General features: G+C 54.7%; 1 protein-coding gene across 1 annotated transcript in view; it reads right to left on the minus strand.

The window, feature by feature from the left end:
• The window catches only part of ABCC3 (ATP binding cassette subfamily C member 3), a 44,106-nt gene that overhangs the window by 7,506 nt on the left and 13,385 nt on the right, over positions 1-23,215 (minus strand). The window contains 21 exon segments of the mRNA XM_045044363.1: positions 2,701-2,802; positions 4,100-4,218; positions 4,221-4,225; positions 4,384-4,583; positions 5,911-6,107; positions 6,110-6,223; positions 6,513-6,724; positions 6,810-6,953; positions 7,130-7,244; positions 8,292-8,484; positions 8,779-8,946; positions 14,134-14,310; positions 14,391-14,584; positions 14,954-15,041; positions 15,417-15,564; positions 15,673-15,869; positions 17,344-17,516; positions 17,692-17,942; positions 20,966-21,157; positions 22,378-22,429; positions 22,432-22,508. Of these exon segments, the coding sequence (XP_044900298.1) occupies positions 2,701-2,802; positions 4,100-4,218; positions 4,221-4,225; positions 4,384-4,583; positions 5,911-6,107; positions 6,110-6,223; positions 6,513-6,724; positions 6,810-6,953; positions 7,130-7,244; positions 8,292-8,484; positions 8,779-8,946; positions 14,134-14,310; positions 14,391-14,584; positions 14,954-15,041; positions 15,417-15,564; positions 15,673-15,869; positions 17,344-17,516; positions 17,692-17,942; positions 20,966-21,157; positions 22,378-22,429; positions 22,432-22,508 (3,118 nt within the window).

Consider the following 23,215-nt stretch of genomic DNA (forward strand, 5'->3'; position numbering starts at 1 on the left):
TTTTTGTTTTTTTTCACTCCAAGATGCAGAGCCATCAGGGGCCATGTGCAGAGCAATGGCACGATTTGATGTGTTTTTAAAGGATCCCTCTGGCTGCTATGAGGGGAAGGAGAGGGGATGATGGAAAACAGGGAAGCTAGTTAGGAGGTTCTTAAAATAAATTGGGCATAAGATGATGGTGGCTTTGAGACAGGACCAGCAACAACTTGGGAGGCTCAGTGCAAAATGCAAATGTGGGGTCTCTTGTTCGATAGTTATTAAGAATGTCCACGTGGTGACAGCACAGAGCATTAAAGCAGATGTAAGACCCTTCCTTCTAAGCGCGGGGACCCGTGTGACTCTGCAGGTCACGTAAAGCCACCCTGCTTTGAGACAGGAGAAGCCAGGCTGTCACCGGTCAAAAAGCAAAGCAGCCAGTATAGACCATTCTCTCGAGGAGTTGTCAAAAGATTGGGCAACAGGGTTGGGGGCAAAGATTTTTAGGCTATGGAGACAGATCGTGTCTATGGACAGGGGGAAATGGGAACGTTAGACATGAAGGGGGAGAATTTAAAGATCCCTGCCAGCAGAGGATTGAGGGGGGTGATAGGAGATGTCTGGGGAAGGCAGGGGGGAGGCCGGGGGGGCACGGGGGCAAGAGAGGCCAGGCTGAGAGGAACAGGTGAGGTGGGGGCTCAAAGGAGACTGACAGGGCAAGAGCTTGGGTCACAGACGCTATGAGGGAGGGCCTTCCAGGAAGAAGGCGGGGGTCATTTTGTCTGAACGTCACTGAGAGATTGAATTAGATGAGAACAAGAAAGTGTCCCCTAGGTTTGGAACCAGGCGGGTCATTGGTGGAGTGACAGGGCCAGAAACCAGACCGCGGGAGGCAGATGTATTACAGGGTGACGGGGTTCCCCACTTCCCCGTGTGTGCTTTAAAACAAGCTTTGTGACAAAGGAGAGCAGAGAGACGGGGCCGTGAGATGTAAGGGGGAGGGGAGGTGGGTGTGTGTGTGCAGGATGGATGCTATGATAGCGCATGTTTGCCAGTGAATGGGAATCATCCAACAGAGGGAGCAGGCTGTAGGAAGCAGAGGGTGTAATGAGGGGGGTGAAGTCTGCAGGGGTGGACTTTGGTAGCAGGAGGGACACTTCCTGCTAAAAGAGGAAGGAAGAGGGGCGCCTGGGTGGCGCAGTCGGTTCAGCGTCCGACTTCAGCCAGGTCACGATCTCGCGGTCCGTGAGTTCGAGCCCCGCGTCGGGCTCTGGGCTGATGGCTCGGAGCCTGGAGCCTGCTTCCGATTCTGTGTCTCCCTCTCTCTCTGCCCCTCCCCCGTTCATGCTCTGTCTCTCTCTGTCCCCCCAAAAATAAATAAACGTTGAAAAAAAAATAAAAGAGGAAGGAAGAGGTGAAGGGACCACAGGCAGTTGGAAAGTCTGGAGGCGAGAAGGTTGAGGGAGTTCACATCTCATACCCTATTTTTCTCACGGGCAAGTAAGTCACACAAGGTCCATGGCTGAGCAAAGGGGAGGAAAATATGGGGGTTTGAGGAAAGAAGGTTCAAATGGCTCTTTCTGGAAGTGGGATCACATGCTTTTGGGGGAAGCAAAATAGAAATACCCAGCAGTGATGTGTGGTCACAAACCGGAAGTGAAATCAGTGATTTTCTCCGGCGATGTCTTAGCTGCTGAGTGTCACCACGTAGAAGGTAGACAGAGGGGCCCGGCTGGGGAGGGGTTTTGTAGGCGAGGACCACTGACAGAAAGGAGGGCAAGGGAGTCGGGAGCATTGGCACCGGTGGAGCACAGAACCCAGGCTAGACGACCTGGGGGACAGAGGGACAAAGGTAGGCCACGGGGTTGGGGGTCCTAACGACGACAAAGTTCTGGGACAGCAGAGGGTTTGGGGCACGTGAGCTGGGAGGACTGGGAAGGGTGGTTTAAAAGCTTGACTTGAGGGGCGCCTGGATGGCGCAGTCGGTTAAGCGTCCGACTTCAGCCAGGTCACGATCTCGCGGTCCGGTCCGTGGGTTCGAGCCCCGCGTCGGGCTCTGGGCTGGTGGCTCAGAGCCTGGAGCCTGCTTCCGATTCTGTGTCTCCCTCTCTCTCTCTGCCCCTCCCCCGTTCATGCTCTGTCTCTCTCTGTCCCAAAAAATAAATAAACGTTGAAAAAAAAAATTAAAAAAAAAAAGCTTGACTTGAGATCTCAGAGATGCTGCAGCTGCTGGGTGTGAAGAGGTCTGGGGTGTGACCAAAGGAAGAAGTAAGTGGAGAAGAGTCTGCATCTCCCCGCCGCCATTAGGGGACAACTCCCTTTCCCCAACAAAGGCCACGCTGCCCCACCCCTGCTCCTTCCACAGCTAATCTCTGGCTGGAGTCCTGACCCTCCTGAATACCCCAGCTGAATGACCTTCCTCTTGTCCGCCCTCTTTGGGTGCATCACTCCAGGGCTCTTATCAGAGCCCTGTCTTCCCTCTCCCACAACATCAGAATCTGCTTGAAGAAAGACCCACCATGCTCAACTCTGGACCCTCTTCACCTCCTAGCATAGACCTCTGGCTGATGCTCGATAAGGGTTGAGTGGATGAATTAATGAATGAATGAATGAGGAATCCCCCAAATGAAGAGCTGGTCTTGGGATGTAGGGACGATGGGCCACCAAGCACCCTTCCCCAGCTATTCCAGAATCGCCCTGCCCAAGGCTCATCCGAGTACCCACCTCAATCTCTGTCTTGGAGTACTCCTTGACTCTCTCCACGGCCACGATATCAGACTCCAAGTCTGATATCATTTGGATCATCCACGTCAGACTAATTGTTATCTGGCCAAAGGGACTGGGTCATGGATACGGTGATCTCCCCTCCCCCCAACAGCTATGGGAGGAGTTCCGACTCCCTGATTATGCTCCTTGCCTCTACGCCCCAGGTGGGCCTGGGCAAGCCCATAGGTGTGCCACCTGGGGCTCTATCACACCTGTATCTCAGGCAGTGACCTTGCAGACTTAACCAAGGACTACCTAGCCCAATGTTTCTCAAACTTTAATGTGTATAAGAAAGGTTCCCCAGAGAATCTTGTCAAAACGTGGCTTATGATTCAGTAGGTCTGTGGTGGGACTTGAGATTTTGTATTTTTTTTTAATTTTATGTTGAGACAGAGAGAGACAGAGAGAGAGAGAATTCCAAGCAGGCTCTGTGCTGTCAGAGGCTCGATCTCCCAGTTCATGAGATTGTGACCTGAGCTGAAACCAAGAGTCAGATGGTGATGTTGATGTAACCGGTCCCTGGACCACACTGCGTGCCAAGGAGTCTTGATAGGCATGCAGACTCCTGAGCCCCACCCTGGGCCTGCTGTATCAGAACCCACATTCCAGGTGATTCATAACACAGGAAAGCTTGAGAAGACTCATTTGTCTCGATTGTCCTTTGTTTACCAAAGCATTCAAGGCTTGAGCCCTCTGAGGCATTGACAATGTGATCTAAGTCACAAAAATGCCATTTGCAATCATTTAAGATTTTATCTTTTAAGTGATCTCTACACCCAACGTGGGGCTTGAACTCACGACCCCGAGATCAAGAGTCGCACGTTCCACCGACTGAGCCAGCCAGGCGCCTCACCATTTGTAGTTATTTAAGCCTTTGATAACACAGGCTGATGTCAGGTGACCAGCCCGCCCTCTACTCCAGGCTCCAGTCACCTTCTCTGTGTACATTCTCTGCAGGCCTGTGAAATGAGGTATATTCCAGCCCTCTGCTTCCCTGCCCCAGGACTGCTGTCAGGGTTGTTGACCTTCTAAATCTCATGCACAGGCCGGACAAGCTCTGTTTGTCCTTTGGCGCCAAGATAATTTCTCCAACGCCAACACCCAAGGTAGAGAATCTCCTCCGGGGTCTTACCACATTTTGTTCCTTCCTCCACAAAGACCTGTTCACCCGGCATTACAATCCCCTGTTGGTTGAGAGTGTCTCTCCATGCCTGACTGTGGGCTCACGGTCCTGGTGAGCAGAACCCGTGGCTGGTCCCCATACTGGGCAGAGCGAAAGCTCGGGAGATGCTTGTGACACCTGTGTTGTCTCTGCCCCAGTTGTAGCCCCCGCCCCGGGACCCGGACCCCTGCGTACCTGTAGGGCGTAGGACACAGAAAGGCCCACCAGCCCCGGACTCGGGCTGTTTCTGCCAATCACAGCAGAGAGTGCAGCAAAGAACACAACACAGTTCCCCACGGACTCCACGTGGACCCAAGCCACCTGTGGGAACAAGACAAGGAGGAAGTGGGGCAGGTACAGGAAGGGGGCAGTTTCCTATGTAAGGGGGAGAGTCGGAACCCAGAACTCCAGGGTCTGTCCTGCAGAGACCCTGGTGGGAACTCTTGGAGGAACAGGGGGTGAGGGAAGAGGCTTGTGACCTGTTGGAGGCAACGTAGGGGTAGGAGCTCCTCATGTTGGTGTCCGCCTTAGCATCACTGATGGCCTTGAAGTCCTGGCTGCAGCCATAGGCCCGAACGACGCTGGTGCCAGTCACCGTCTCTGAAAAGTGGGAGTATATGGGCGAGCGGCTGACGGAGTCCAGCCTCTTCAGGTGCCGTGACGTAGCCACATAGAAGCGCTGGCAGAGGACGGAGAAAGAGCTTGGGGTCAGCACCGTAGGGCCCCTGACTCAGTCCGGGACGCCCTCTGAACCCATGTGGGCCTTCTTCCAGCCAGCCCCCGTACCCATAAGACTTGGCTACCTTTCCCTACCTGATGTGGCTCCATGAACTCATTCCACCCTTTCCCTTTGGTCGGCTCTGCTCAATCTTCCAGGCCACTTCCTCCACGAAGCCCTTCCGGAATCCCTCTCAGCTCCTGACCCCCTAGCCCCCTGTAGGGGCCTGGATTGCAGTACGGACCTTGCGTGGCCTCCTAAATCAGTGAACGTGCCTGTCTCCACTGAGGGGTCCCAGAAAGGTGGTCACACAGAATATCACAAGATTTGCAAAAATAAGATCATTTTGTATTCTTTTGCATAAAGAGCTTTTCCCCACCCCAACTCCAGTTTTCTAAAACTTCAGCCCCACAAAAACTCATGTTTCTGCCTCCAGTTTCCATCCTGTGGGCCCCAAGATGGCCAGGGCCTTACAGGATGGGTATCTGAGAGTCTCCTGTCCCTGCACAGAACACAGCCCAGATCAGGGACTCCCCACAAGGGCCTGAGCTTCCAGCCACCTTGTGGGTTACCTTCACCAACTGATTAAACTCATGGCAGGACAGGGGCTCAGAAACGCAAAGGACTTCTACAATCAGCTGTAACCACATGTTACCAAATCATCTATGTTAAACACATATATGTTTAGATATGTCTAAAAGAAGGGAAGGATAATGTGTCTCGCACGGTTAACAATATTTTATTTAAAAATAGGCAGCGGCGGGGCGGGGTGGGGGCGTCGCCTGGGTGGCTCAGCCTAATAAGCGTCCTATTCTTGATTTCAGCTCAGGTCGTGATCTCACGGTTCGTGAGTTCGAGCCCTGAATCGGGCTCCACCCTCCCTGACAGTGTGAGGCCTGCTTGGGATGCTCTCTCTCCCTCTCTCTCTGCCTCTCCCCTGCTCGCTCTCCCTGTCTCAAAACTTCGGAAGAAAAAACAGGCAGCAGGAAGGAGTTTCAGGGTCAGTCACAATTTACAAGGATTTCATTTCACCCTAACAACAACCCTATGAGGTAGGTTCCAGGATTCTATTTTACAGGCGAGGAAAGTGAATTTCAAAGAAGTAAAGTAACCGACTACAGTCCCTAACCAAATCCAACTGCAAGGTCCCTGGGTCCCAACCCCGGTGGCCAGTCCATACGAGAGCCCCGCCCACACCACCGCCCCGCCCACAGAGAGCCCCGCCCACACCACCGCCTCCGGAGAGCCACGCCTACACAAAAACCACGCCCCCTCGCTGGCTGCCGACCTGCACCGTGAGGTACAGGACAGCCAGAGGCAGGGTGACCACGGTGAAGAGCGGCGTGCTGGCTATGATGACCACGAAGGCGGAGATGGAGTTGTGGAAGGAATTCAGCGGCATGAGGATGGTGGGGGCCAGAACCTCATCGATGACGTAGATGTCCTTAGAGAACCGGTTGAGGAGGATCCGGCCTGAGGGCGTCTATGGAAGAAGGACTGTGGCGAGCGCATCCTGTTGTGCAGCAGCACCTGGTGAAGCGAGCGTGCAGCGTGGACACTCCCCACCATCAGCGTGATGGCTGATACCATCACCAGGAGCCCTGCTGGAGGAGGCGGAGGGGTGCTTATTCACTGGCCAGGTGGCGGGCATGCAGGGCAAGGTTAGGAGGTAGGGGGTGGCCACGGTGGCTGCCAGGCTCAGAGACAGAGCACTGCTGGGATGAGCTGGAGAGGCCCAGAGGCAGGTGGACTGCTAGGGTGGATTAGGGAGGCACTGGGGCCAGACAATGGCTGGGATGATGGAAGAAAACACAGAGTCAAGGGCATCGTTTGAGGGATCCAGCACCCCCGACGTGAGGAAAATACCTCCGGCTGTCTCTGCATGCTCACCTTGCAGAACTCCCAAGGCAGCACAGACACCCAGCCTCACGGAGGTGTTATTCTGTCGGCCATCCACCATAGCCTCATCGCTCCAGGCACTGAGCCACACGCTGGCCCCAATGGCAGCCGCACTATGACCCAGGTACAGAAGACAGATGGCCACTATGGTATAGAGCCCCATGCCCTTGGCATAATCCCAGAACACACTCAGCTTCACCTGCAGGCCATGGCGGTCAAGGACAGAGGACTCTCGTGAGCCCCGGGACTGCTGGGGGCCTGCCTGCCCTCTCCAGCCTTCCTCTCCAGCCTATCTCCACCTTCTCCTCCTGGATCAGTGCCCCGCTCGCCTTCACCTCTGCTGCCTGCGCTACCTTCTCTGTTGAACCTGGGCGTCTCTGGGGCACAGGCCGGCCCTGGCCCTTGCCTTCCGAGGACATGACACTCAGCTGTCTGTGAAGGCAGCTGGTCAGGCCCAGAGAGGCGATCTCCAACAAACCCACAGGACAGAGCCCCAGGGGGTTCAGGCTGTAGCCGGAGGCCCAGGTGTGGCCGTCAGGGAGAGAACGCCCACCTGTGCCCCACCTGGCCGGGCACAGGGAGGGCGCTGAGAGCTCTCAGGAGCTCACCTCATAAACTGCCTCTGGACCTCATACATGACTGGCTCGTTATCCGTCAGGCCTGTGTGATTGCTCAGCGTGTCCTCAATCAGCAGCACCTCCTCCTCGTCTGTGTCCTCCAAGGCTGCAGCAGGGTGGGAGAAAGGAGAAGTGGCTGGCTAGCTCGCCCTGCAAGCCACTAGTGCTCCCCGACCCCCACGCCAGAGAAGAGACCCGAGTGGACCAGCATGAGAGAACACGAGAAGCACGAGAGAACACGAAAGGGCAGCCAAGAACAAGAACGGAAGTGAACGATCAGTTTTGGGCTGGGGGAGGGGGAGGGAAAGGCAGCCAGAAAGGCTTAGGTTAGATATGGAGAAAAACTTCCCTGCAGGGGCTATGGAGAAGGGGCCTCAAATATAAGGGTCGGGGGCCTGGGCTCTGGAGGCAGACTGGCTGAGCTTAAATGTCACTTCCTCCCAGCCTGACTTCAGGCAGGCAAGTAAAATGGGGATAATAATAGTACCCACTTGATCGTGTCATTGTGACTGGGAGGATTAAAGGGAAGATATGTGTGTCAAGTGCTTAGCAAGGGGCCCAGCACTTAGTAAATGTTCAAGTCATGTTAGCTGTCTATACAGCAGTAGGCAAGAAAACTCAGGAAAAGATCTGTGGGCCAGCCCAGGGTTTGGCGCTGGGGAGCCAGGACTGGACAACAAAGGGGGTGGGGGGTTTCTGGGCTCAGAGACTTGAAAACGCCCCACGAGGACAGGGAATTTTCCATTTGGCCACGGCCATCTCTCAGTGCCGAGAGTAGTGCTAGGACCTAGTAATTACTCGGTCCATCTTTGCTGGTAACTAACTGACTTCTCCAAGCACTTGCAGATTTATCGAATGACTTCTCTGTGAGATAGCCTTGACGTTCAGGCTGGGCCCTTATGCCCTTCGGACACAAGGGAAAAGTAGGGCTCTGAGGCCTGAGCTGCTGATAAGGTCACACAGGCAAGAGAAGGGAGAGGCACTCGACCATGTCCAGTTCGGCTTCCCTCTTGGTGACGTCTGGTTGTCACGCAGATGGTCGAAGTTCCTCGGAACCTCCCTTGTGTGACACTGGGCCCATCCAGCGACAGACACCCCAAGACGGGGGAGATGCCGGGAGGGCACAGGAATGTGGAGGGTCAGGGATGGTTACCGGTCCTGCTGCCTTCCTTCAGGTTCTTCTCGGGCTTGTCAGGTGCGTAGTTGCAGAGGAAGTTGGCAAAGGAGCCGCTGTGCTGCAGCAGGGCTGGGTAGGGGCCCGCCTCAGACACCTGCCCGTCAGCCAGCACTGTGATGAAGTCCATCTGGGGCAGGAAGTTGATGCTGTGTGTCACCAGCACCCGTGTCTGGGGAGAAGACAAGCAGGCCATCATTTCCACTGACCTCAGCACACACACCCCTGGTGTCGGCACAGGGGTGAAAGTCATCTCACACCCCTCACCCCAGGCTCACTGCAGCCGGCTCAGTGCCCCTGGGGTGTGTCCCCCCTCCCCGGGCTTCCCCTGCCACCCAACAGACGTTCCTGCTTCTCAGGCCTCCCATATCTCCAGGTCTCCTCCAAACCCCTTGGCCTCCCACTGGTTCTCTCCTAAGGCCCTAGATCTCTCCGTGCCTCCCCCACAACGTCCTGGAGGCCTCACGTTGCCTGCCAGCACGCCTTCGGGCCCTATGACTTGGTCAAAGAGATGCTTGGCCACATGGGAGTCCACAGCTGACAGTGGGTCATCCAACATAAAAAGGTCAGCTTCCCTGTAAACAGCTCAGGCCAGACTCACCCGCCGTCGCTGGCCCCCAGACAGGTGAATGCCCTGGATGGAGGAGAGAGGTGGGAGGTGTGTACTGGGGAGAAGAGAGTCAGACAGGCACAAGGGGACAAGGGCCCTGTCACCGTCATTCAACAAAGCAGACCTCTCAATTCTCATTTGATATGCCTGGTCTTGTCCCTGTGAAGCTCTGAGGCCATAGGAGAAGAGGTGGTGGCCCTCAAGCGTCCCCCCGGGGCAGGTGAGGATATCTGCTCCCTCTGCTTCACCACCCTGCCCAGCTGGTTTCCCTGGCTGCTGCCTGTATACTCTGAAAGGCTGGAAATCCCCCAGGAGGTCCTTAATAGACCTTTTAATCTGCCATCGCCCATACAGTTTGCAGATGGCTTTCATAACGGGGATCCCATTTGATCCTCCTATCAGTCCTTTCAGGGAGGTGTCATCAGCCCCACCTTCTAGATGAAGAAATTAGAGCCCAAGATGTTAATGACTTTGTCCAAGGTCCTGAACTCTCAAGAGCAGAAGCAAGAATGGAAACCCGGTTCCGGCCCCCAAATTCGTTAACCCTGGGATTGTCCAGGAGCCAGAGGAGAGGTAAGATCTCTCTTTAAACCCATGATGTGGAAACCGAGGCACATAGCAGCAGGGCTGGGCCCCGAAAGCAGACCCCAGAGGCGTGGTCTGCTTTCCCACCTCCAGCTTCCTTCATTCCCTCTGGAACAGGACCCAGCCTTTTCAGGTACCCTGAGAAATGGACCCAGAATGGGTTGGGGAGTGGCAAATGTGGGATGGGAGCTCGAGATGCGGGGAGAAGCAGGGGGTGGGCACACAGCTGAAGTGACTGAGGCATGTGAGCATGTCTGCATTCGACGAACCAGTCTTTTTTGAGTGCCTACTAAGTGCTGGGCGCTAAATTAGGTTTGTGTGTGCGCAAGGTTAGTGCGGCTCCAGGAGAGATGGGAAGGAGGGGTTGCATCATAGATGAGGAGGTCTCCTTTGGCTTCCTATAACCTCAGACTCCCATCCCCACTGCCCGGCTCAGGTCCTCACTGCTTCCCCCAGACCACCATGAGAGCCTCTCACTGGTTCCTGTGCCTTTGGGCCCCTCACCCTGCAGTCAGGGCAGCTTTACAAAATGCAGGTCATGTCCCTACTTAAAACCCTCCATGGACAAGTTGAACATCAAGATAAGTGATGATGGTAGGGGATTATAATCCATTGAGTCAAATAAGAATTCTTGAGCTCGTATTGATATAAAGAGATTCATAAGTAAAAAAGGGGAAGGAGGGGAAAGCTCTTTTTAATTTTTTTATATATTTTTTTTATTTGAGAGAGAGAGAGAGAGAGAGACAGAGCACAGGCAGGGGAGGAACAGAGACAGAGGGGGACACAGAATCTGAAGCAGGCTCCGGGCTCTGAGCTGTCAGCACAGAGCCCAACGCGGGGCTCGAACTCACGGGCAGCGAGATCGTGACCTGAGCCGAAGTCGGACGCCCAACCGGCTGAGCCACCCAGGCGCCCTGGGAAGGCTCTTTTTTAGACTAGAATGGCAGCTAATAACCGTAGAAGGAATGGGGTTAGGGAATCACCATTTGGCAAACACGACAGCAAACGCTGACGCAGCCAAGAATCATCAGTGAACGTTGGAAATGAAATCACCGATGAAAGACACCACCTCAATCAAGCGATCAAAGTTAGCATTGTCAATAAGGTACGAACTGACATGTGTCTCCTGCTATGATGCACCAGTAAGGACGTAATATTACTTCTTTGACACTTCCCCCCCAAACATACAATCTAACCCAATTGTGTTCAAATTGAGAGACATTCTACAAAATAGCCGGCCTGCAGTCTTCAAAACTGTCAAGGTCCTGAAAGACAAAGCCTGAGGAATTCTCCAGATTGACAGAGAATAAAGAAATGTGACCACTAACTACAGCTCGTGATCCTGGACTGGATCCTTGCCCAGGAAAGAAAACAGCTAAAAAAGACATTTACGGGGACAAGTGAGAACATGTGAATACAGACAGTAAATTAAATAATAGTCTCGTATCAATGTTAAGTTCCTTGATTTTGATAATTCAAGTATAGTTATGTTAGGGAATGTCTGTCTTGAGGGAATACATACCAAAATCGTCCGTGTGAAAAACCTCCCAAGCGGAAACTATAAAACTCTTAGAAGAAAGCATAGGAGGAAAGTTTCATCAGGTTTGGCGATGATTTTTTTTGGATCTGACACTAAAAGCACAGGCAGTAACAGTAAAACAAGATATACCGGATCACATTAAAATTGAAAACTTTTGCGCATCAAAGGACACGATCCACAGAGTGAAAAGGCAACTTTCAGACGAGGAGAAAATATTTGCGACTCGTAAACCTGGTAAGGGGTTAATATCCAGTCTACATAAGGAACTCCTGCACATCAACAACAGAAAGCCAAACAACTGGATTAATAATGAGCAAAGGACTTGGGGCAGATGCGTGGGTGGCTCAGTCAGTTAAGCGTCTGACTTCGGCTCAGGTCATGATCTCATGGTGCGTAGGTCTGAGCCCCGCGTCGGGCTCTGTGCCGACAGCTCAGAGCCTGGAGACTGCTTGGGATTCTGTGTCTCCCTCTCTCTCTGCCCCTCCCTTGCTTTGTTTCTGTCTCTCTCTCTCAAAAAAATAAATAAACATTAAAAAAAATTTTTTTTAATGAGCAAAGGACTTGAATAGCTAGTCCTCCAAAGAAAAATCTTCAAATGGCAAGAAACACAAGATGCTCAGCATCACTAATCACTAGGGAAACGCGAGTCTGAACCACAATGAAATACCATCTCGCAGCCATGAGAATGGCCGCTGTCAAAAACCAAACACCCGCTCCCCCCAAGAAAACGACAGCGTTGGCCAGGATGTGCGGAAGGTGAAATCCTCCTGCACGGTTAGTGGGAATATAAAAGGGTGCAGCCGTGACGGAGAACGGCATGGCATTTGCTCAAAAAAATAGAATTACCTCGTGACTTAGCAATCCCACTTCTGGGTACATACTCAGAAGAATTGGAAGTAGGGTCTCCAAAAGATATTTGCATGCCCGTGTTCAGAGTAGTATTATTCACCATAGCTAACAGGTGGAAGCAATCCAAGTGTCCCCTGACAGGTGAATGGATAAGCAAAATGTGACCCATATGCATAATAAAATATTGACCTTAAAAAGGAAAGAGATTCTGACACATGTAACAACATGAATGAACCTTGAGGATAGTATGCAAAGTGAAATAAGCCAGTCACACACACACACACACACACACACACACACACACACAAAAGCAGGTATCATGCTGTAGGATTCCATTTATATGATGTACCTGGAGTAGTCAACTTCCTAGGGACAGGAAGTAGAATGACAGTTGCCAGGGGCTGAGGGGAGCGGGGTGCATGGGGAATTGTTTACATGGGCACAGGGCAAGATGAAAAGAGGTTTGCACTTGGCTATACGACAATGTGAATATACTTACCGCGACTGACCTGTACAATTAAAAATGGCTAAGATGGTAAATTTTATGGTGTGTAAATTTGGCAACAATTAAAAGTAAATGAATCTTAAAATTTTCACTGGTGGGGGCGCCTGGGTGGCACAGTCGGTTAAGCGTCCGACTTCAGCCAGGTCACGATCTCGCGGTCCGTGAGTTCGAGCCCCGTGTCAGGCTCTGGGCTGATGGCTCGGAGCCTGGAGCCTGTTTCCGATTCTGTGTCTCCCTCTCTCTCTGCCCCTCCCCCGTTCATGCTCTGTCTCTCTCTCTGTCCCAAAAATAAATAAAAAAAAAAACATTGAAAAAAAAATTAAAAAAAAAAATTTCACTGGTGCCCTGTGGTTTTTAGGGTATAGGCCAAAACCTTCACTAAGGTTTTTAAGGTTCTGCCTTGCCCTGTACCCTCCCCACCTCTTCCAAACCTCAACTCGCACCAAACTGCCCCGGAATGCCGGTCCCATCACTGTTCCTTGGCTCACACCTTCGAAGACTTTCCATCACTCTTGATAAAAGCCCACAAGGCCTTACATGACCTGGCTGCCTGGATACCTCAGTGGCTTCACCTGCTCCTCCTCACCCCAGCTCACTCCACTCCAGCCACACCGGCCTCCTTGTGGATCCTGACTGCTTCAACACAAAGGCCTCAGGGCCTTTGCACTTACTGATCTCTCTGCCTCAAATGTCCCCAGATGGGGCTCCACATCCCCAGATATGGACTACTTCCCCACTTTGTTCTCAGTGAGGCTTTCCCAAGGCATCCTAACAATACAGCCCTGTACATATTCCTATATCCCTTTCCTATTTCATTCTTCCCCCTTAATATTTATCTAATATATATTTTATAAATAATATTATATTATATTAATATAGGACTTAATATTAATTAATATAAGTCTGAATTAATTTAATATAATATTAATATAATACAATAGTATATAATATTATATTAATATTATAATAAATAATATATATTTATCTTGATTATCCTCTCCCTTACTAGAATATAAGTGATATAAAGGGCAGAGATTTCAGTCTGGTATTCGTTGCCATGTAAGACAGTCTGGCATGCAGTAGGTATGTAATAAAATCCGATAATGGGGCGCCTGGGTGGCGTAGTCGGTTAAGCGTCCGACTTCAGCCAGGTCACGATCTCGCGGTCCGTGAGTTCGAGCCCCGCGTCGGGCTCTGGGCTGATGGCTCGGAGCCTGGAGCCTGTTTCCGATTCTGTGTCTCCCTCTCTCTCTGCCCCTCCCCCGTTCATGCTCTGTCTCTCTCTGTCCCAAAAATAAATAAACGTTGAAAAAAAAATAATAATAATAAAATCCGATAATGAATGAATGGACAATGAATTCTTTTTCCTCAGCTGTTAAGATTCAGCTCAAAAGTGACGCCTTTCCTTATGGAGCTCTGCCCACCCTCACTTCCCTCCTTGTCCCCTGCACCGGCTTCCGGCCTGGTCCCCAGGGCATTCTACACCCCCTACCTGTTCATAAGTCAGCCTACCCCAGTCGTAGACCCATTCCCCCATTGCCAAGCACAGAGCTGGGTGATTTGCATGAATGTGGGAAGGAAGGAAGGAAGGAAGGAAGGAAGGAAGGAAGGAAGGAAGGAAGGAAGGAAGGAAGGAAGGAAGGGAGGATTAAATGCATTTATGGACCTGAGCTGGGCTAAGGTGGGCAGCTATATGTGCTGACTCCCTAGAGGATGGGAGGGGACCCTGTACCTTCTCTCCAATCTCCATCTGGTCCCCGGCAGGCAGCATCTCCAGGTCAGCTAGCAAGGCACAGGCTTCCAGAGCCTGTTGGTACCGCTTGGGGTCCAGGGCGTGGCCAAACAGTATGTCTTCCTGAAGAGTGCAATTCTGGATCCGTGCCTGCTGGGGCACGTAGGCCACAGAGCCCTGGCCGGAGGAGAAGCTACCTCAGGGTGTACCCCGGGTCTGGCCAAGCAGCCCTTCCCGGGAGTTGTACCCTCTCTCACCTTCTCACACACCGTGCCTTCCAGTTTCTCCATCTCTCCCAGCAGGGCAGACACCAGGGAGGACTTCCCACAGCCCACAGGCCCCACCACAGCCGCCAGTGCCCCTTTCGGCACCTGGATGTCTAGACTGAGGGCAAGGAGTCCAGGAACCCAGTCAGAGGTAGGGATTGGGATTTCCTTCCCCAACCTCTCACCTAGAGACTCAAGCCCTCCTCCCTTTCAGATACCACCTTGACAAGTTGAGGCTCTTTCTGGTTTCCAGGCCAAAGATGGGAGTGGAAGGAGTTGGGGGTGGGGGGGGGTGAGGGGAGGGAGAGGTGGGGGGAGCCCTAGGGGGAGGGGCCAATGTGAGAAGGCAGGGAAGCTTGGGGGGGGTGGGGCAGGGAGGCCTAAGAAAGGAAAAAAAAGTGGGGGAGGCCCGGGGAGGGACTGCACAAAGGGAGGGAGAAGGCAGGGCCGGTGGGAAGAAAGGAAGAAGAAACGGATAAGTTAAAAGCTTGGAACAGAAGATTTTCTGGAGCAGGGTCTGGGGCAAGGGCAGCCCAGGTAGAGGGTGTCTGGACCTGGGGTGATGGTCTTTCTTTCCACACAGTGGGGGTCAAGTTCATCTTGGCTCAGGAAATGCTGGATCCGTTTCAGAGACAAACTGATCTGCCGGAGAGTGAGTCAGCCCAGGAAGCTCTCCCTTCCCCCACCCGCTCCCACACTTGCCTGGCCCGGACTTCCTGGGAGAGGCAGGGCCCCCTAAAGACCCAGACGGGGTGCTGGGCACCCCCCACCCTATGACTGAGTCTTCTCTGGCACCCACTGCCAAGAATAGGGTCTAGGTTGGTACGAGGAGGTTGTCTTCAGAATCCATGTTTCCAGGGATCTTTCCTCTCTTCCTCTGTCTCCAAATGACCCCTGGTTCTAATGACTTCATGCCAACTGCCCGCCCCCTCAATTCCAATAATTCTCCTGGATTGTCCCCTGACCCTAACAGCCTGCCCTACCTCCCGCAGAACCCCCAGCCCTACCCGGGGTTACCTGGACCAGGCCGCTGATTATCTGGGGCAGCAGGTTCTGGGGGGTCTTTAAAATATTGAACAGGGACACAGACACAAAGGCCTTCTCGGCATCAGGCACGTTGTTCTGGTCCACGGACACATAGACCCCAAGGGCAATCAGGGTCACCGGGGCAGGGGTGGAGGGCGAGTGTCAGAATGGAATCTGTTGAGTCCGGAGGCCTGGGCTGGCCACGTGGGAGGTGGGGGGCCAGCCCTGGTCGGGGGGGAGCCTCACCAGGAAGGGGGTGCAGACCCAGGTGAACGTGGATATGGCTTGGAGGTAGGCAGACTGGCGTAGTATCCGGAGCTCGTCCTCCCGGATGCCCTCCACCTTCCCCAAGAAAACGGGTTCCCAGGCATACAGCTTCAGCACCTTGAAGCCACCCAGGATCTCACTCATCAGTTTGGTGCGCGAGTCCTTGAACTTCATTTGCTCCGCCCGTGGGAAGAGTGGCAGTGACACGCCCTGCTCTCCTCCCCAGACCTCTCCCCACTGGGGCTCCTACCTTCCGTGCCCTGGCACGCACCGCAGCCATTCAGACGGCTCCCATTCCCCCCTCGTCCTTCCACATGGCCCGTGCTGCCCCTCAGCCCAGCTGCGCCCTCTCCTCCGCCCACAGAGTCCAAGTCCAACCTCAGTGCTTCCATCACTGACCCTCCCAGGCAGCATCCTCTGCCCCCTTTGCTGGGTTTCTAAGCCACGTTGTTCTTCTCTTTCGTTCCCGTGGAAATCCCTGCGTGCGCCGGACTCCACAGTCAGACTGGGGGCCTCCTGAGGGTGCAGACCGCTTAACTTTCTCTTTGTTTCCCCAGGCCCTAACCCAGGGCACGGCAGCCCGACTTGATTTATCCATTCAGCCCTATTCGTTGCATGCCTACTCTGTGCCAGGCCACGTGTTAGACATGCGGCACATAATGATGAACAACTCAAGCGAGGCCCCGGCCATCATGAAGCTGACAGTCTGATGGGGGAGGCAAACAGGAAGCAAACATTAACTAAGTAAATGCTTAGTAAATCAGTACGTGGGACTCTGTGGGAGAGTAATGGGGTGGGGACTGGGAACTCAGAGTTTATGCTGGGGAACAATGGGGAGGAGTGAGCAAGCAAGGAAGGGATGAGACACATGGCAGGGAACAGTGGGTGGGGGGGCCCAGAGGTACGCGTAGCTTGGTGCTTTGGAGAAAAGAAAGAAGGCCAGAGTGGCTGCCACTTGGCCATGCCCTGGGGGGTGAGGACTTGCAGGGGGGCAGGGGCCCGGTGGGTGGTCATGGGGAGTTTGTCATTTATTCTACGCACAGCGGGAGGCTACTGAAGACTTCAATAAACATTTGAAAATGAAGGCTTGGACGACTGGCTATTTACACTGAGCACAGTGTGGTGGGAGAAGGCTCTCATTAGACCGGAAGATGCAGGGGCGCCTGGGTGGCTCAGTCGGTTAAGCGTCTGACTTCGGCCCAGGTCGTGATCTCGCGCTCCGTGCGTTCGAGCCCCGCATCGGGCTCTGTGCTGACAGCTCAGAGCCTGGAGCCTGCTTCTGATTCTGTGTCTCCCTCTCTCTCTGACCCTCCCCCCGTTCATGCTCTGTCTCTCTCTGTCTCAAAAATAAATAAACGTTAAAAAAAAAAATTTGAAAAAAGACCGGAAGACGCAGGTTTGAGGCCCGGCTCGCCCTGATTCTGGACTGCCCTTATCTCTCTGGGCTTTGATTTCTCAGCTGCTATACGAGAATGTGGCTAGAGCCCTCTCAGGACTGTCATGAGGTTGGAGTGAGCTAAGGTTTGTGGAAGCGGCTTATAGCCATCCTTCCTCAGTAAGCAAGGCAACGGAGGGGCCCCAGGTTAGGGAAGGCCCACCCCCAGGCACCTTGGCCGGGTGCTCCAGGCAGGAGCAGCAGACCCGTGATAGCACCTACCTGTAAGGCACGCATCTTCACGGCCACAGCTCCGTTGAGTGGGACCAGCAAGACGATTAAAGCCACCCCAGCCAAGATGGAAGGACCCAGGTTCTGAGGAGGCATGGGTGGATCGATAAGACAAATACCTAAAGAATGTGCACAGACCCCCACAGACGGACAGAGGCCTATGGATCAGAAACGTGGAGCTGGGCAGGAAGCAAGAAATGGTAGTCAGCCAAACAGATAGAAACAAACATACGGAAAAAGGCCAAATACGAAAACAGGTGCAGAAGCCCCCGGCCACCAGACAATGTCAAAAGCTAGGAACAAAGAGGCAAACAGAGGAAGGAGTCCAGACACACAGGAAGGCGACTACAGCCGGCCAGCCAAGGAGAGTCAGACTCACACCCAGGCCCCCCGGCACCCTGTTCCAGCGGACCTTCCTATAGATGACACCTGTGATCGCCGAACGAAGCCTCAACACCATCACATAGATACAGTGGAGACACTGTTGTGAGAGCAGAGTCACAGAGCACGCAAACATCAGCCCGGCCACCGGGAAACCCCACCAGGTGGGGGCCACGGGGTTTGAAATAAACCTGATCAGGATGCTGCAAGGAGAGGAGAGAGGCATGAGAGCGGGGAGGGGTCCCCCAGGCCACTCCTTCTACTGCCGCCCTCCCCTCCCACCCTTAGCCTCCACTCTCCCAGGCAGGGGCTGCTGGCCCTCCACACCCCCACCCAGACCACCCCCACACCCCGGCTCAGCCCCATGCCACCTTAAGACCATGACCCCCCCCCCCATCTTCCGTCCCTTCTGCCCTCACCTCTTTTCCCACCTGCCATGGCCCTGCGGCCCACTGCTTCTATCACTCTCTCCCTGCGAGCCTGCCTGCCTGCCTTTCTTGCCTCTTGGACCACGTGGCAGGAAGAGATGCCACAGGTCCATAGCTTAGACTTTCCTGCACCTTCTCCTTGGCTGCTGAGGGCTCTAGAACCTACCACACGACCCCACAGACGCTCCCCCTCAAATCCAGCCTTTCCAACATCAGTGGCCCCCGGTGCTGCTGGTGACCTTCTCCAGGGTGCTAATCTACCTCTTGTCCCCTGGCCCTCTGCACCTCTTGTCTCTAACCTTCTCACTGCCCCCACTCCCCACCCCACTCAGTAGCCGCCCCGCTCGTGTCTTACCACTTAACCACCCATTGAGAATTCCCTGACAACCACGGACTTCCCTCCAAACACTTGCTGTCTTCTTTTTCTTCTGGATTTCCGAGCCTGATCCTGCCCCGCTGAGCCCTGACTCCCATCCACCTGCTCAGCAACACGCTCCCTCATTGCCACCCTTTCTGGACCATCAACATCTTCATCCCTGCCGGCGGCTCTGTACCTTCACCCACCGGCATGACCAAGTCTCTTCCATGTTGGGACAAACCTCCCCTCGACCTCATGGAGCCACCTCCCGAGGTGTAGACAGGCCTCTCCTTCTGCTGCGCGTTGACTGTGTCTCCCCCCCAAAAAGACGTTCCAGTCCTAACCTCCGGTACCTGCGAATTTGACCTTATTCAAAAATAAGGTCTCTACGGATGTAATCAAGTTAGAATGAGGTCCTACTGGAGTCGGGTGGGCTCTAATCCAGGGACCGGTGTCTTTATAAGAGAAGGAGAAGGGGACTTGCACACAGAGACCCACGGATGTGAGTGCGCACACAGATATGTGCACATGGACGTGGACACACACACACACACACACACACACACTGGGGAGAATGCTGGAGGCCGACATGGGGGTGATGTGTCTACAAGCGGAGGCCAAGGATTGCCAGCAACCACAAGAAGCTAGGAGGCACAGTACAGATTCTCATTCAGAACCTCTAGAAGGGGCCAACCCTGCCAACATCTTGATTTCAGACTTCTGGCCTCCAGAACTGTGAGACGGTAAGTTCCTGTCGTTTTAAGGCCCCTCCCCACCTAGTTTGTGGCAATTTGTCCCAGCAGCCATAGGAAATGAATGTGTTTTCCTTATGGGAACTTTCTAGACCTCCCTGGCCCCTGCTCTCCAAGGCAGACCCACTGCTCTAGGTCCTTCCCCTCCGTCTCAGCCTCTATTCTCGGCACTAACAAACCCCACGTTGTCCCCCTCGGGCTCTATTTCACCGGCCAACCTGCTGCACGCCCTTCCAAGCCAGGCTTCTGCTCACCCCTTACCTGTCACAGTTCCCTAGGGCTCTGTCTGGGGCCACCGACATGAGTTCTCTGGGAGAGCCCAGCCACAGATACCGGACCCTGGGCCTCTACCTGATGGCTCTGAAACTGTGGTCTCCGGCTAGCTGGGAATGTCCCCCTGGGACAATGTCCCCCAGCACCTTGACTCCAACGTAGCCAAGACTCAACTCACCACCTTGCCTGGTGCCCAGCCCCCTCCTCCTGCTGCATTCATCATCTCAGAGAAAGATACGACAGCCAGGTGGCCCACGACCCCTCCCTCTCCCTGGCAATTCCCCAGCAGCTCCTGAATCGTATCTCATTCCTGGCCTGGACTCTCCAGGTTGGCCCACCTCCATCCCGCCACCCGGCCCTACATCCCCTGACAGAGGGGTCCTTCTGAAATGCAAACCAGATGCCCCTCAATTTGGCTTCAAATCTTCCAAGGATTTCCTTAGGTCTCCCTCTCTCTCCCTCCCTCGGGTCACCCTTTCCTCCAGAAATACCCGGAGTTCTCGAGTCATGTCGGCTGAGGCCTTTGTGACTCTGCATGCGCTGAACTTTCTCCTCCTTCCTCACCTAGTCGACCAACACCTGACTGTCCTTCCCACCCTGCTGACCTCTCCCGGAAGCAAGCGCACCTGCTGTTGCTCCTTCCCAGCCTGGCCTCCTTGTCCCTCCTAGGGATTTCCAGACACCCGAGTCTACCTCTGTCTGCACAGTGCTCTGATGGATTCCCACACTGGTCTTCCACCGTGTCTTCTAGATCTCTGCATGCCTAGTATCTAGCATCATTCTGGTACACTGGGGGCTCAACAGCTGTTTTTTGAATGAGAATACACAGATGCACACGTGGAGGGACAAGGTGTTGGGGGGCTCAGCGGCGAGGTAGCCCTCCTTCTTACCCCCCGATTTGAGAGCTTTCCCTGGTCCAGGCCACTCATGGGACAGACGACAGAGCCTATCAACTGGCAAGGACCCCCTGGCTGGAGTTCAGAGCCCTGGACTCCAATCCATCTTTTCCAGCTGTGTGTGCCCTCGGGCAATTTCACCTCTCTGAGTTCCCGCTTCCTCGTTCGTTTTGCGTTTAGTTTTTTCCACTTCCTCTCTCTCGTAAGATGGGATTAGGGGCACCTCTCTGTAGGATTGTTGGGGGTGGGGGTGGGATTTGAAGAGAGGATGTTTGTTCATCCGCCCGCCAGGGTGCCTGGCATACAGCATGTGCCCGATGAAGATGAGCTGGATGTGAATTGGGGAAACTCTGGCACAGGGGTATTGTCATTTGCCAAAGGCCACACAGCAAGTGGGGAGAGCCCCTTCGGTCCCGGTCTGGGATCTTTCCCATGGTGTCCCTCTGCGCTCAGACCTCAGGGACGCCAGCCGGCGCCCCTTACCCAGGAGGGTAGCAGCAAGAGTGAGTGTGGTCAGACCTGAGCAGCTGCGGATTGACGAAGGAGAGCAGGTCCTGGGTCAACTTGAAGCAGATGCTCGTGAAGATGCCGGAACCACAGGTGGCCAGCACGGCCCGCGGGAAGGATGGCTCCCGGGGCCTGGGCCGGCCCCCGAGCAGCACCACATCCTCACCGGACACACTCTTCCCAGATGCCACCGCGGCCCTGTGTCTGGTCCAGGGAGGAAGGAGCAGTGGGTGGGAAGGGTCACAGGTGCCCCACGAGACAAGCACCAGTGGGGCCTGACGAGGAGCAGGGGGTGCGGGGACCTGCTTTCTTGGCTCTTAGGACTGGCAGAGGGATAGACAACATGACCTTCCGGGTGAGAACTCCCCAAGTGACTCTGTCTGCAGGTGTATGAGGCTATCTCACGGGCCTTAACCACTACCCCCAAGGACTACAACTCAAGCAATTTCCAGCCCTCTCCCTGCCTCCACAGCACGGCTCCAGGGAGGATGCCGACAGGGAAGGGAGACAAGGGCAGAGATGGCGAGTGACCTGGTCACTGAAGAGCTGGGCAGGGAGGGGGTAAAGGTAGCATGGAGGGGAAGAGAGGGGGTACAGCATGCAGACTGGGGGCCCGTATGTCTTCTCCGAGGCCCCGAACTAAGGAAGCCGAGACACCACAGACTAAGTCCAAGTCCCTGGCTCCTCCACCAGCCAGCTGCCAATCAGGGGCTCTGGGCTGAAAAAGCACGGAGGTCCTGGGTCCCCAATTATGGGTGGGAGGGAAGGGGGTTCAGTCCTGGGGTCAGAAATGGGTAGGGAAGGAGGACTCGGAGCTCTAGCTCTCTTGGTTGGGCCGTTGGCCAGACAGGTCCCTGGGTCTTTGATGGGAAGCTGCCAGTGGGAAGGCCCTTCAGTCCAAAGATCATCTTCTTCGGTCCCTTCCTCCAGACAGGAGGAGGCGGGATTGAGAAGAGGGGCTGGCCTCAACCTTCTTCCCCTGACCCTTCCCCTTCTGAGGAAAGTCCCTGGAAAACACCTTTCAGGACGGGCACGATAGCACAGTGGTGAGAGCAGTGGGTCCGGACACCGGTGGGTTCCAGCCCCGCCACCACCAGCTCGGGGACTTTGCGGGCCCTGTTAAGCCCTCGCTCCTCAGCGTCCACTTGTAACACAGAAATAGAACCCACACGGCAGGGCTGTTAGAGATTGAGTGAATCTACGTGTTTAGGGCCACGTTGCGACAGACTAAGTGCTACACGAGTGTCAGCTATTCCCTGGAATTAGAAGAGCTGGGGAGAGCTGGCCCCACTCAGGCCCGGGCGTCCCCCCTGAGGACCAACGGCACCTGCTCTTCTCCCCACCCCCACCCCTGCGATCGGCCTCAGGGCTACCCGCCTCCCCCGCAGGAGACTCGGGATGTGGGAACCCAGGGAGGGCCTCACCGCGCTGCCTGCTTCTGCTGCTTCTTCCAAGCCTCTGTCAGCCTGTCCACACCACCTGCGAGCAGTCCTCCTCGGTCAGGGACCAGAGGTCCTGCTCCTCCAGGGGGCGCCGGTAGCCAAGGATGGCCATCCTGCGGCGGGCAGCAAGCCCACGCAGGGTCAGAGCTCAGCAGCCTAGAGCTAGGGACCGGGGTCTCCAGAGCCCCCAGAGTCTCCCTGAAGGGCTGTGGCCACCGGGCAGGGTCTCCTTTATTGCCCCAGTGAACAGCCTGGAGGTCACTGCCTCCCATCCCAAGTTCCTATCCCTACCCGCCCCGTCTCCGCCTCTTCCCCAGATGCCATGTTGACCCTCGCGCCTTGGTGATGAAATTCACACCGACTGTGGCCCCGGGGAGAGGACAAGTGCGGGTGGATGGAGTCCCAGACCCAGGTGTCTCCTCGGTGTGGTGTGGTTAATGAGCTGTCACCCAGGTCACAGACACAATTATCCTGCTCAAGCCACACTGAGGGGCCGCCAAGGAAATGACAAGCTGTAAGCTTATCCCAGATGGAAGAGCTCGGAAGTAATTACAGTTTCCCTCTAGCCCCCCGGGGCCTGTTCCTGTGAACAGGCCCAGATGCAGGGCCGGGATGGGAGCTGGGCCAGCCGGGCCTCTACACTCAGCCCCCAGTCCAAATGGTCCAAATGGACAGGTTGCCTCACCCTCGCCTGCCCCGAATGCCCTCTGGGGTCAGGGTTTGGGGCAGGGAAACAAGCCAGCTCAACTCCGGCCTGCTCCCCTTCCTCCCCACCTCCCCTCTCCTCCTCCCTCTGGCCCAGCACGGAGGGAGAGCTGAC

The sequence above is a fragment of the Felis catus genome, chromosome E1, assembly GCF_018350175.1.
Source record: "Felis catus isolate Fca126 chromosome E1, F.catus_Fca126_mat1.0, whole genome shotgun sequence".
Taxonomy (NCBI): domain Eukaryota; kingdom Metazoa; phylum Chordata; class Mammalia; order Carnivora; family Felidae; genus Felis; species Felis catus.